This window comes from Salvelinus sp. IW2-2015, linkage group LG13, assembly GCF_002910315.2.
Source record: "Salvelinus sp. IW2-2015 linkage group LG13, ASM291031v2, whole genome shotgun sequence".
Taxonomy (NCBI): Eukaryota; Metazoa; Chordata; class Actinopteri; order Salmoniformes; family Salmonidae; genus Salvelinus; species Salvelinus sp. IW2-2015.
The window spans coordinates 17,084,478-17,097,834 of record NC_036853.1 but is presented as its reverse complement, the minus strand read 5'-3'; the positions used below and the strand labels follow the sequence as shown (position 1 = coordinate 17,097,834).

Genomic DNA, 13,357 nt, shown 5'->3' with positions numbered 1-13,357 from the left:
GGTTATTAAACTAGTAAACACGCGTACACACACACACACACAGGAACAACAGCAGCTGATTGAAATTCTACGGCAGGAGCATTATTACAGGTTTGTATCCCTCCCCCTTCCCAGCACGGCCTCCCATAACAAATGGCTCAGTCATCGGAGTCATAACAAATATCTAACGGAATTCGTCATAAGTTTAACGGTGTGCGTGTGGAGGGGAGGGAGGGAGGGGAGGCCCGTTGCCTGCTGTGTGAGAATGGCAGTGTTCCCGCATAGGCAGGAATAAATCTCGTCTGCACTGCCCAGCTACAGCACACAGGTCACACACCCACGGCTCAGTGCACACATTAATACAGATATTTCAGAAAGCCAGCCCTGCTTCCTCTCTTTTAATAGGGCCATTGACAAACTGTAATGAATCGCCCCAGCGTTTCCAATCTGCACCCGCGCCCAAGCCACTGCTCAGTACTCACTCAGGCCTTTTTTAGTGGCTGGGGGTGGATATGTTTTCTTTACCTTGGCGAAAGGTAATTGCCCTGTTTTGTGGAAGCACATGTTTTTGTGTGTGTGCTTTTTTTAATAGAAGAGGAGGGGTCTACAGAAACTCAGTTTGACAGAAGGGAATCATAGGAGTTTTAATAATACCCTTTTGATAGGGTATTACAATGTTATTTCTAATATGACTTATGCATTAGCAACCCTTCTACAGAACGTCTCTGCTCAGCCACACAGACGTATAGGGTGAAATTACACCACTCATACAGTACATTTGACATTTATACATGCTAGCAGAGGTTATATGGCACATGTTTAAATGAAAGTAAAACGGCCGCACAACCATTTTTAAAAGTCCCAATTGGATAATGCACAGATGTGGATTTATTGTGTGAAGCACCGTGTAAAGAAGTAGCTACGTGACTCATATTCCTGCTGCAGGTAAGAAGAAAAGTCCCTCTTTGCAGTTAGTGTTGTAACTACCTTTCTTATTGGCTTCTCACAATTTGTACACTCAACAATTTATTTAATCCACATAAATTGCGCTGAGCATTAAAGCTGTCCTCGGCTGCTTACTGATGGAGAGCGAGAAAACAAAGTGACTGTTTTCCTCTTCAGGGTCCAGTTAGTACTCAACCCCACTTAATGGGCCTCTCTCCCAAATGCCTGCTGCCTGGCCATTGATTTTCATATTACACTCTTATGTATTTATTTATTTTATATATTTCTTTTTAAACATCATTGATGATCCACTCGACTTGGAGCACACCGATGTTAATTCCCTGCCACTCTCCCCCATGCTAATGGATTCTGCCGAGTCCCTCGGGAGCAAGCAAGAGCGGTGGGAGAGGGGGGGGGGGGGGAGAGAGAGAGAGACGAGAAAGCGGAAGAGAGGTGCCGGGGGAGGAAGAGAAGGACAGTATACACGAGGAGGAAAAGAAGGAAGATAGTTTTCCTTTCCCATCCTCCAAAATCACAGAGAACGTGTGGAGAAAAATGTGCTATAATCTCTTGATCCTCTGACACTAAAGTATGGTAAACATATGTGTTTGGCTGCCTTCTTGCAGGGTGCACACTGTGGTTGTGTTCCTTTAAAAATCAACCCCCAGACTATGGTTTTAATCAACCTCAATCTGAATACCAAAACACAGACAGGTCTTGGTTTCAGAAACCCAATCGTTCCCGGCAGACATTGTTGGAAGAATCCATTTCTGAGCGGTTTCAGTTGATTAGGACGTTAAGAGCATCAGACCTCTTGGAGTGGTCTTGGCCATTTGCTCCAGGCCCCTGAGCTCTCTGGTTCCTCTTCTCCGGGAATTGTATAAAATATTACAGTGTGCTTTAGAGAGCCTGTGAGGCGGTTTATTGGCACACAGGGTGACCTGCTGTGGAGCCCGGAGGCAGGCGAGGGGCAGCCCGGGCACCTCAAGGACACTTTGGGGAAGCGCTAATTTGCACCAGCATGGCAGAGCTCACACGCTGAATGGCAAGGTTAACACTCACTGCACAGATTCAATTAGGGGTGCCACTGTCTTCTGATCCCTTTACCTCTGGATACCCAGCTCCCTCACACACGCACGCAGAGTCACAGATGCACACACACACATACAACCAGATAAACAAAAGCTGCTGTCTCTTTACAAGAAAATCACAGATATTCGGATAATAATTTTTAATCATTTTTCCAGTTCATGTGCTCCGTAACATATAAAGAGCACTGGCTGTATAGAACCCCACTCCTGTGATGAACTTCAAACAAACGTGAACAGTAGAGAGTGTGTATTTGGTCTGGAGACATCTGTTCAGCCCACCAGTGCACTGTGTGTGTCCTGTGATCTACTTTAATGGAACACAGTAACATAGAGACCACAGGCAGTACCATAGAGTACCCAGCAGCAGGTCTTCAGAGACCTGGAATAACCCGGGATCAGCCTGTTCTCCTCTGTCTTTCTGAGACTCTGATTAATGGCACCTGCTCATCGTAATGGTATCTGCATATGAATGGTGGAGGGTTCTATCCATGCTCCCTTTACAAGTCCCACTGCAAGCCCTGGAGACTGCCGAGCCTTTCTCCCCTCTCTCTCCCTTCTCCCCAGCGCCATTGTCATTATAAAAGTCAGCTGCAGCTGCATGCATTGATCATAAATCATAATTGCTTGTCAATTTTTCCCACTTGTTTAATGTGGCTGTCAGGGACAGTGGAGCGAGAGAGATAGAGAGGTGCAGGGGGTAGAGAGAGAGGGGGAGGGAGAGAGAGAGAGAGGGTGCAGGGGTAGAGAAGAGGGGGAGGGAGAGAGAGAGAGAAGGTGCAGGGTAGAGAGAGAGGGAGGAGAGAATAGAGGTAGAGGGGGAGGGAGAGAGATAGAGAGGTGCAGGGGTAGAGGGGGAGGAGAGAGATAGAGAGGTGCAGGGGGTAGAGGAGAGGGGAGGGAGAGATAGAGAGGTGCAGGGGGTAGAGGGGAGGGAGAGAGATGAGAGAGAGTGCAGGGGGTAGAGGGGGAGGGAGAGAGATAGAGAGGTGCAGGGGGTAGAGGGGGGGAGAGAGAGATAGAGAGGTGCAGGGGGTAGAGGGGGGGAGAGAGATAGAGAGGTGCAGGGGGTAGAGGGGGAGGGAGAGAGATAGAGAGGTGCAGGGGGTAGAGGGGAGGGAGAGGAGAAGAGGATAGAGAGGTGCAGGGTAGAGAGAGAGGGGGAGGGAGAGAGATAGAATGAGGAGGCAGGGGGTAGGAAGAGAGAGGGGAGGGAGAGAGATAGAGAGATGCAGGGGGTAGAGAGAGAGAGAGGGGAGGGAGAGAGGATAGAGAGGTGCAGGGGTAGAGAGAGAGCGGGAGGGAGAGAGATAGAGAGTGGCAGGGGGTAGAGAGGTAAGATGTAGCTGGAATAGAGAATGGTGTTAAAGGATCAAAATCCCAATGGCTTTCAGCACACCTACCATATGCCATGGGCAGTTGCCGGATTGCTGTGGTATAAAACAAGAAAGCTTTTAATGGCTGGCCATGGAGAGCACAAACCCAAGCCCTGCCTGTTGCCTCATGCTGCAGCAGGTTCTACAGATGGCAATGGATTTGAGAGAGCATTTTTCTCTATGGATATAGTCTGGCTCATGTAGACAAACCTACTTTGCTGTGGTGTACTGGAAAACCTTGTTCTGTAACCGTTTCGTCCCCTATCTCTCTCTCACTTTTTTCCATGTTTTTTCTCCTTTCCATCTTTCTCTCTGTTTCATGGTCCCTTTTACTCTCTTCATGTCTATCAATGTTATTTCTCTCTCTGTCTGCAGCCTTTCCTCCCATGCTACTGGGAAGGCAAATTCCACCACTCCTCCCAAGGGTGTTGGCTTCTACAAACAAATAGAGAAACAGGAATGGACGTATTGATAGACTGTCACAAACATACAGATGTAGATTTAAATTTGACCTATATTGTCGCAGTAAAATAATCCTACAGCAACAGGATTTTAATTTTAGTCCATAATGTTGCTTGATCGTTGGTTAGGCTATTAGCATGTCAAAATGAGGCTATATGAAAAGTGGAATACTGTTAATATAACAGTGTGTTAGTGTAGGTTTTCCAATTTATGTAAATCATGAAGCTCATCCGCATTTCCTGCGGCGCAGGGAAATTCTCAGCAACAAAAGATTGATCAAATTAGGATCCTCTATCTGTACACGCACAAAAAAGTCAGCCGGACAAAATATATAGTTTGATTCGCTTGTGCAGACCTCTTCAAATAACGTTGCATACCACTCTCAATCTGAAAAATGGAATGATAGATTTGTGTAAGTAGTCTTTTTGCAGTACTGCCATCACACAAAACCAATCAATTCCTTGGTGAAACTCTCCAAACCATATTGCCCTCTGTGCCATTAGATCCAGTATGTATGTTCCCCTACTTCTCATTCCTCTCATCTGTTGTATGGAACTGCTTGGTTAAGCTGTATGCTGACATCCATCGAGGCATTTTTGCAACGCAAGGAAAACTTTGGCGACATTAAAAATAAAATAAAAAGGGCTATGCTGTGATGTGCTTCTGTAATGGGATGGAGAGCTACATAGAAAATTGCTACCCCAGCTAGGAAGTCTCCTCCTTTTTCCAAAAGCAAATGGGAGACAATCCATTCTCCTGATTCCATCAAGCCCCTCTTGGAGCATTAGTAAATGCTGAGAGGAGAGGCGAGAGGACCCCCCCCCCCCCCCCCCCCGCCCCTGCTCCCAGACAGACAGGACCAGCCAGCTTCCACACTGCAGCACTTTAAAGAGCCTAGTAAAGGGCAGAGCCCTCACCTCCACTAACATACATGGACCCTTTAGTCAGTCACAGTAGTGCACCAACCTGCAGGGTCCTACTTCTGGATTCTGCTGCCACAATATATGCCTTTAAAGGATATCTGGTGCTTTTGGTTTCATAATTTTACTAAGATGTACAAACATGCTTTTAGTCTTTTAAGTTAATATATTTTMAATACAAACTTATGTTTACATGTTTGGTTTGGCGTTAGTTACTTCATGTGTTGCCCACTTATTTTATACACTTTTAATCTGTTAATTGTGTGTGTGTTGTGTTAAGTACTGTATGAGACAACTTTTGCGTGTCCTCCCTGTCATACCCTGGGAGTGTCCCTGCACACACCGTGCTGTCCCAGCCGTCCGGCACTAACACCAGATTAGTTGGAGGGAGCAGATTAAGACCTAAACCCCTTACAGTTTAATTATTCCTGTATGTATTTGTGTGCATCAAGGTCCCACTCACTGCCTCTGCGCTAAACATCTGCCACTCTGCCTCTATCGCATAGGGCAATAGACCAACTATAGTGTGTGTGTGTGTGTGAGAGCGTCTGCCCACTGACATGCTTTTATTGTCCGGATTTGTACTTTTGTGTGTATTTGATATTTATACTTTGCACATCAAGTGGGATTAAACCTAACACTAACATTGTACTGAATACTCAACATTACCGTAGAGGCAGACCACAGGAAAATACTGTGTCTCTCCCGATCCATTTATGGTTGAGGACATTTGCATCAGTATTCTATCCATCTTGGGGGAATTGAACTCTCTAATGGAATCAGCAGGCCCCTGAAGTGGTGCTGCTCAGGGCAAACAATAGGATCTCACTCTGGGATCGTTGGAGAGAGCCTTTATCAAGCAGCGTAGGTGATCTCCCCCCCCCCCCCCCCATGCTCTGGGATGATTCGACAGTCTTTGTCTGACACTGGGTTGGTTCCACTAATGGTTGTCTTCACTGGTTAATAAGCTAGGGCCAAAGGCTAAGAAAAAGAGGATTTACTGATGTTCAAATCAAGTCAAGCTTTATTCATGCAGCACATTTCAGACATGGAATGCAACAATGTGCTTCACAGAAGAAGAAAAAAATGGCTATTCGAGGCTGGGGGCATAGTAACTAAAGGTGCCTCTCCATACCTCTTGATCCTAGGCTTAGGGATAGTTAAAAGGCCAGTGCCGGGGGACCTGAGGGACCTACTGGGTACATACAGTTGATTTGGAAAGTATTCAGACCCCTCGACTTTTTCCACATTTTGTTACGTTACAGCCTTATTCTGAAATGGATGAAATAAAAAAAAATCACAATATCCCACAATGACGAAACGAAAACAGGTGTTTAGACATTTTTGCTAATTTTGTTAATAATAAAAAACAGACTTTATTTACATAAGGATTCAGACATGAGACTCGAAATTGAGCTCAAGTACATCCTGTTTCCATTGATCATCCTTGAGATGTTTCTACAACTTGATTGGAGTCCATCTGTGGTAAATTCAATTGATTGGACATGATTTGGAAAGGCATACACCTGTTTAAATAAGGTCCCACAGTTGACAGTGCATGTCAGAGCAAAAACCAAGCCATGAAGTCGAAGGAATTGTCCTTAGAGCTCCGAGACAGGATTGTGTCGAGGCACAGATCTACCAAAAAAATGTCTCTCTCATTCTTAAATGGAAGAATTTTGGAACCACCAAGACTCTCGCTAGAGCTGGCCGCCRGGCCAAACTGAGCAACCGGGGGAGAAGGGCCTTGGTCAGGGAGGTGACCAAGAACCCGATGGTCACTCTGACAGAACTCCATAGTTCCTCTGTGGAGATGGTTGTCCTTCTGGAAGGTTCTCCCATCTCTGCAGCACTCCCACAATCAGGCCTTTATGGTAGAGTGGCCAGATGGAAGCCACTCCTTCTGAGTTTGCCAAAGGCACCTAAAGACTCTCAGACCATGAGAAGCAAGATTCTCTGGTCTGATGTAACCAGGATTGAACTCTTTGACCTGAATGCGAAGTGTCACTTCTGGAGGAAACCTGGGGCCATCCTTARGGTGAAGCATGGTGGTGGCACCATCATGCTGTGGGGATGTTTTTCAGTGGCAGGGTCTGGGAGACTACTCAGGATCAAGCAAAGTACAGAGAGTTCCTTGATGAAAACCTGCTCCAGAGCGCTCAGGACCTTGGACTGGGGCGAAGGTTCACCTTCCAACAGGACAACGACCCTAAGCACACAGCCAAGACAATGTAGGAGTGGCCTGGACACACCTACTCATTCAAGGGCAAAGGATGGCTACTTTGAAGAATCTCAAATAGAAAATATATTTTAACTTGTTTAACACCTTTTTGGTTACTACATGATTCCATATGTGTTATTTCTCTTCACTATGTTCTCTATTATTCTACAATGTAGAAAGTAGTAAAAATAAATAACCCTGGAATGAGTAGGTGTGTCCAAACTATTGTAAATGTGATATTTCTTTTTCCTGTTTTTGCTTTGTCGTTAGGGGGTATTGTGTGTAGATTGATGAGGGAAAAAACACAATTTAATCAATTTTAGAATAAGGCTGTGATGTAACAAAATGTGGAATAAGTCAAGGGGTCTGAATACTTTCTGAATGCAGTGTACACTTAATTATATCTATAAGTAAAATAAAGGCTGTCCCTGCGACTATGCTGGATGCTGATAGTCAGGTTTTGACAGCCTTAGACCTTACCTCGCAACATTCTGGAACTCAACACAGTAAACACTGTGGAGATGATGGTTGACTTCAGGAAATGCACCCCACCATCTCTCCCCCCCGAGATTGATGGCTCAGCCGTCAGCACGGCCAAGTCAATCAAATTCCTGGGAACCATCATATGCAACAACCTCAAGTGGGAGGACAACATCACAGTGGTGACCATGGAGGTTCAACAGTGGATGTGCTATCTGCGCCAGCTGTGGAAACTCAAACTCACTTGGACAATTCTGGTTCGGTTCTACACGTCTTCATTGAGTCCATCCTCACCTCTTCTATCACCGTTTGGGTCTGCGTCTGCCCTCTGCAAGGGCAAACTGCAGCGCATTGTCCGGTCTGTGGAGAAGGTCATCGGCTGTCAAGGACCTGCACGCCTTCAGGACCAGGAAGCGTGCCGGTAAGCGTGCCCTTATATTTAAAAGATTCCGCTCTGGCAGACCGTTCAGGTCAATCATGATGAAAACCGCCCATCACCTGAACAGTTGAAGTGACTTTTCATAAAAGTTTAGTAGTTGGTCCCATATTTCTAGCATGCAATGATTACATCAAGCTTGTGACTCTACAAACTTGTTTGATGCATTTGCTGTTTGTGTTTCAGAATATTTTGTGCCCAATATAATGTATTGTGTCATTTTGGAGTCACTTTTATTGTAAATAAGAATAGGATATGTTTCTGAAGACTTCTCCCTTAATGTCGACACTACCATGATTATGGATAGTCCTGAATGAATAATTATGAGTGGGAAAGTTAGACGCACAATTATCATACCGCCAAGACATGCTAACCTCTCACAATAACGGGAGGTTAGCAGTTTTGGGTGGGTATGATATTTGTGCATCTAACTTTCTCACTCATCATTATCCACAATTAAATTGTATATTCCCACTGTAATCAGACTATACTCCAGAGTTTTATGTTTACTGTATTTATATTGTATATTGACGTCTGTATTCTAACATTTAAGTCATTTAGCAGACGCTCTTATCCAAAGCGACTTACAGTAGTGAGTGCATACATTTTCATACTTTTTTTCTCTGTACTGGTCCCCCGTGGGAATTGATCCCACAACCCTGGCGTTTCAAGCTCCATGCTCTGCCAACTGAGCCACACGGGACCCTGTTTGTACAATGTCTGTTGCTGACAGCACCTATTCTCTAAGTCAAATTCAGGGTATGTACATTTATTGGCGAGTAAAAGTGATTCTGATTCTAAAGAAGCAGCCAGTTAGCTCAGTGACTGGATGTATTCTAGATGTTTCCATCTGAACAGTGGCTAGCTGGTGACAACAATATTGCAGTTAGTCATCATTAGGGGGTGAAAAAGCACGCTGGAGACGAATCCGCCTTGATGATGCGTGTCATACACTGTCAGAGTTAAACTGACCTCTTCACTCCCGGCCTCATGCCGCCTGCACCCACAGCCCACAGGATTTACACCCTCGCTGACCTCTTCACTCCCGGCCTCATGCCGCCTNCCTCTTCACTCCCGGCCTCATGCCGCCTGCACCCACAGCCCACAGGATTTACACCCTCGCTGACCTCTTCACTCCCGGCCTCATGCCGCCTGCACACACAGCCCACAGGATTTACACCCCCGCTGACCTCTTCACTCCCGGCCTCATGCCGCTTGCACACACAGCCCACAGGATTTACACCCCCGCTGACCTCTGTCCTAAATATTGTTTTTCTTCATATCAGCTCAGTTCTGGTCACAGACCATAGACACCACTTCAATTTGTCCCAAACGGTGGCGGTGCTCAGGGCAGACTGCTCCTTTGTACCAAGACCATTGTGTGATGGGACGGCCTCCATGGGTAATGCGTTTAGCACGTTCTCACCCCAGGACAATGACGAGAGACGCCTAGGCTTTGTTCCCTCCCTCTGAGCCTTTTGAGCACGGAGGTCTGCCTGCTCTGCCTGGCCCATTGGTCACAGTGTGTTAACCTGTGGCAGAGGGCTCAGAGAGGGCTCAGCTAGGGCTCAGGGGTGGATACTGGGCTGATGCCATTGGTTCCCCTGGTTCAGGCTGCTATAGAGTCTCAAGTTGAAAGGTTTAATCGTTCGCTCAGGTTGAGATCAATATTGAATATTTTCACATAATCCCCTTTATGGGGAAATCATTGGGTTTTTGATTTAGTCGAGAGGTAAAAGCAGTTTTCTCAACTGCAAAGTTTGCGAGCCACAACTTTACAACTGACAAGGCTACGGTTCTTTCATTGAGCAATGGTTGTCTCTACGATTAAGCTTGTTTTATATACCCTATTACTGTGTTATGGACAAGTTAGACCTGTTTGTTTGGAACTCTTCTCTGGTTTTTTAACATTTCTCTCTCTTTTCACAGGATGACGAGGGCCAGACAGCACTGCATTATGGTAATCCTCCGGATATCACAGATTTTAATTTGGAATTCTGGATGAATATGTTATGTTTGTGTATGAGTGTTTGTATGTATGTATGTACATGTAATGTAAATTGAATCTGTTTATGAGTGTGAACAGTTGTATGGGGATGGATGGGAAACCATGAACCATCTGCTCTCTTGGCCCTGCGTATGTCCCCCTCTGCTTCTCTTCTCCCTCTTTCTCATCCCCCTCTCTTCTCCCTCTTTTAGTGCTGTTGCTATCTCAGGTGCCTTTCATCCATCAGCGTCTCTTTCATCCCTCCTTCTTGCCATCTCTCTATGTCAGTGTTAGAGGGTGTGTTTGTGTGTGTGTTTGTCTGTATCTGTGTGTATGGAGGGGCTGTGTGTAATAATCACCAGGTCTCCCCAAGGAAATCAACAGTGCTCCTCGGACTCTCAAGACCCCCTCCCATGGGCGGTCCCCATGTCCTCTGAGCCCTTGGTGTGTGTGTGAGGGGGGGACACCATCTGGCCCTGGGCTGAGTGGGCACTTGGCTGGGCTTGGCGGCTGCAGTGTGGGGACTGGTCACGTGGCTGGCGTACAGTAGACCACCACCACTGCCACCAAACCAGGCAGGGACAGGAGGATGGGGCATAAAAAAATTACTAATAAACATAAGCGATGAACTCCAGGAGACAAATAGCAGAGAATGAAAATTCATTTCCACCTCTATTTACACTGGGCCACAGTGGCTGGCAAATGATTAATTGAGGGTTTACTGCACACTATAAATTGTTCTCCTTCTCAACGACTCCCGGGGGGATGAGGGTTTTTACAGCCCAAGGCCCCCGTATGGCGCACGCAGCCCGGAAAATAAAATAACATTTAGAAGGAGAAGAAAAATCTCGAACCTGACATAACCAAGCCTCTTATTTTCTCCCTGCTAAGAACGGGCGGCACTTTAGCCACCTCTGGGCTGGAGGTTTAAAAGGGCCTGCTGTCAATCAGCCATTCCCTCTGACATCAGCCTATCACACAGGAGCAGGATAGCTCTCTTTAAGAGGAGAGAGTGATTGAAAACACTCAGAGCGTGGAGGAATCTAGGTGCATCAGCGCTGTGACTCGCTAACTTGTTTAAGAAAATGCAAGCCCTCTCCTCATATCTTAGCCTAGCTTGCAAGTCCTTTTAGTGGGAAACCAATTGCAAATCGGCACAAAATAAGTGTTTCAGCCAACCACAGGTTCAGGGCAATGTCAATGGGCCTCCATATGAGCTTTTCATTGACTCCTGCACTCAGGTTAAAAACGTAAGGAATATTAACACCAATGAGCTGTGCTTAGAGGCTGTGTTCAGACGTAGCTGTGTGCATCATGTCTCCAGTGACCTTGAAGCCTTTTGAAGGTGATCCTATCCTTTTCAGTTAGTGATTTGGGTACTGTTAGATATACAGATAAGTGTATATTCTTGTCATACCGCCCAAAATGATATATGGAAATAGCTGCTTTCATGGCATTTTACCTGTAGTCAACCCTGGATCCTTTTACCTCTGAAGTGCATCACAATTATATCTCTTTCCTCTCTCTCTCTCCCTTTCTCCTCTCCCCCCTCTCTCTCTCATTCTCTCTTACCCTACTCTGTTACTCTGCTCCCTCCTCCCCTCCCCCTCTCTGTCCTGCAGCGTCTGCGTGTGAGTTTGCTGACATAGTGGAGCTGCTCCTACAGGCTGGGGCAGACCCGTCCATTAAGGACCAGGAGGGCTCTCTGCCCGAGGAGGTCACTGAATCCAGCTCCATCTCCTCACTGCTGCGCCAGTACACCGCCTCCAAGGGCTAGGCCCAGCTTCGCCCTCCTCTCCCTCTCCTCCCCTCCAGCCTGTGCCCACCCCAGACCTAGCATCCAGCCCTCTCAGTAATGATGATGATGTTTTTTATTGTCACATACACCGGATAGGTGCAATGGTCATCCCACTCTGGCAGTGCAACCCGCCACCACTTCATCATCTCTCATGTCACATTCCAAGGAATCCATCCGTCATCATTGCTATTAAAAAAAAATCAAGAAATGTCAACCAAAAATAGGTTCCTTCTGTTTCAGATATTGTGTGTTACCTTTGGTTGTCTTGTGTTTGCTGATTAAAAATCTTTAAAATACATTTGGACAGCGTATTGACATTTTACCCTAGGAYTAAGTCAAACTTATTTTATTATTCAGAATAATGTTTTAAGCATTTTTGTTGGCATCATTCTTGACAAGCAGAAGACAATGTAACTGTATATTTAAATGCATCCTAAAAATAAACATCTAATATGCAATTTTATATTCAGATGGAGCATGGAGAACTAAAAGTTCAACCTTGTCCCATGATGACTAACAACTATATAACACACACATCGCCTGGCTAGGCCTCTTCATTTAAGTGAACTGTTCACCTAGCACATTCTGTCTCCCTTGGCCCACCCCACATACCCACCCTCTGTTATGTCACTTAAAATATATTTGGATGTTCTCCAAATAGCCAACACATGGGCTGCCTCCAAATCTGCTTTAGTTTTTTGTAAGCCCTTCTGATCAGAGCAGTCTCTTTGGCACCCCCTCCCTCCCACCAGATGAGAATACTAAATCTGGAATCTCAGCTCTTAACCACCGCTTGATAAAGAAGCTAATGCACATTTGAACAAACAATGGGGACAAGCTGTAATCCCTCTTTCTCTCAATCTCCCTGAACATGAGGCATTAAATAACAGTCACCAAAAAGAGTCATGCTGACTGCTGTCTGTCAGTCACCATGGCCCCAGTATACAGAACAGAGACCGCCCAGCCCAGACAGTCTGCTCTCTTACGGTATCACTGAGGAGAGCTCTTATGACCCTCAGCTTGTTACAGTYTGCATTCCCTACACAACCAGGAATAATGCTGTTGGTATATTTGAAAAAGCTGTTTCGCCCATGTACCAGTAATTTCCTGAATCTCGATTGGGTTGGGGTAGGAGTCGGTGACGTCATACTCCCCGGGCATGTCTGCACAACTGTGACACTAAGCCCATTATGTTTCCATTATGGGCTTCAATTTTCTCTGAGCTTTTCACTTTTGACAGTGCCTCCTCTCAAACCTTCTTTACTTAACGTTTATGCATTTTTACAAGTCGCCTCTCTAACACCATTAGTGACAGATGGCCAAGGTTTGTTACAGGGATGAGCTGGAGCACTTTCCTCTGCCTCTCTTACTCTCCCCAGTCTGGGGGCTAAAAGCAATGGCATGTTGTTGTACTGGCTAACTCTTAATGCAATCTGCTCGCTAGTCCCCAGAACAGTATTGCTTGGAATTCAACACTAAGTAAAATCCCAGCTCTGCTGTCTCTGCTGTTGAAAAGCATCCCTCTAATATCTTCACGAGAACTCGATAAGTCTCTGTTGCAAAGCTGTGTGTTTAGTGCATGATAAACAAGCGTTGCCGTCTGCTGCTACTCGAGGCGATAGTGATCCAAGCTGCTCCATAGACAAGTGTCTATATGGTTCCTCT

General features: G+C 45.9%; 1 protein-coding gene across 1 annotated transcript in view; it reads left to right on the top strand.

Annotated features, from left to right (window-relative positions):
- LOC111972213 (acyl-CoA-binding domain-containing protein 6) overlaps positions 1–11,990 on the top strand; it is a 35,335-nt gene extending 23,345 nt beyond the window's left edge. The window contains exons 7-8 of the mRNA XM_023999136.2: positions 9,837–9,867; positions 11,517–11,990. Coding sequence (XP_023854904.1) covers positions 9,837–9,867; positions 11,517–11,671 — 186 coding nt within the window. The 3' untranslated portion in view covers positions 11,672–11,990. The remainder of the gene's footprint in view (positions 1–9,836; positions 9,868–11,516) is intronic.
- The last annotated feature ends 1,367 nt before the right edge of the window (positions 11,991–13,357 follow it).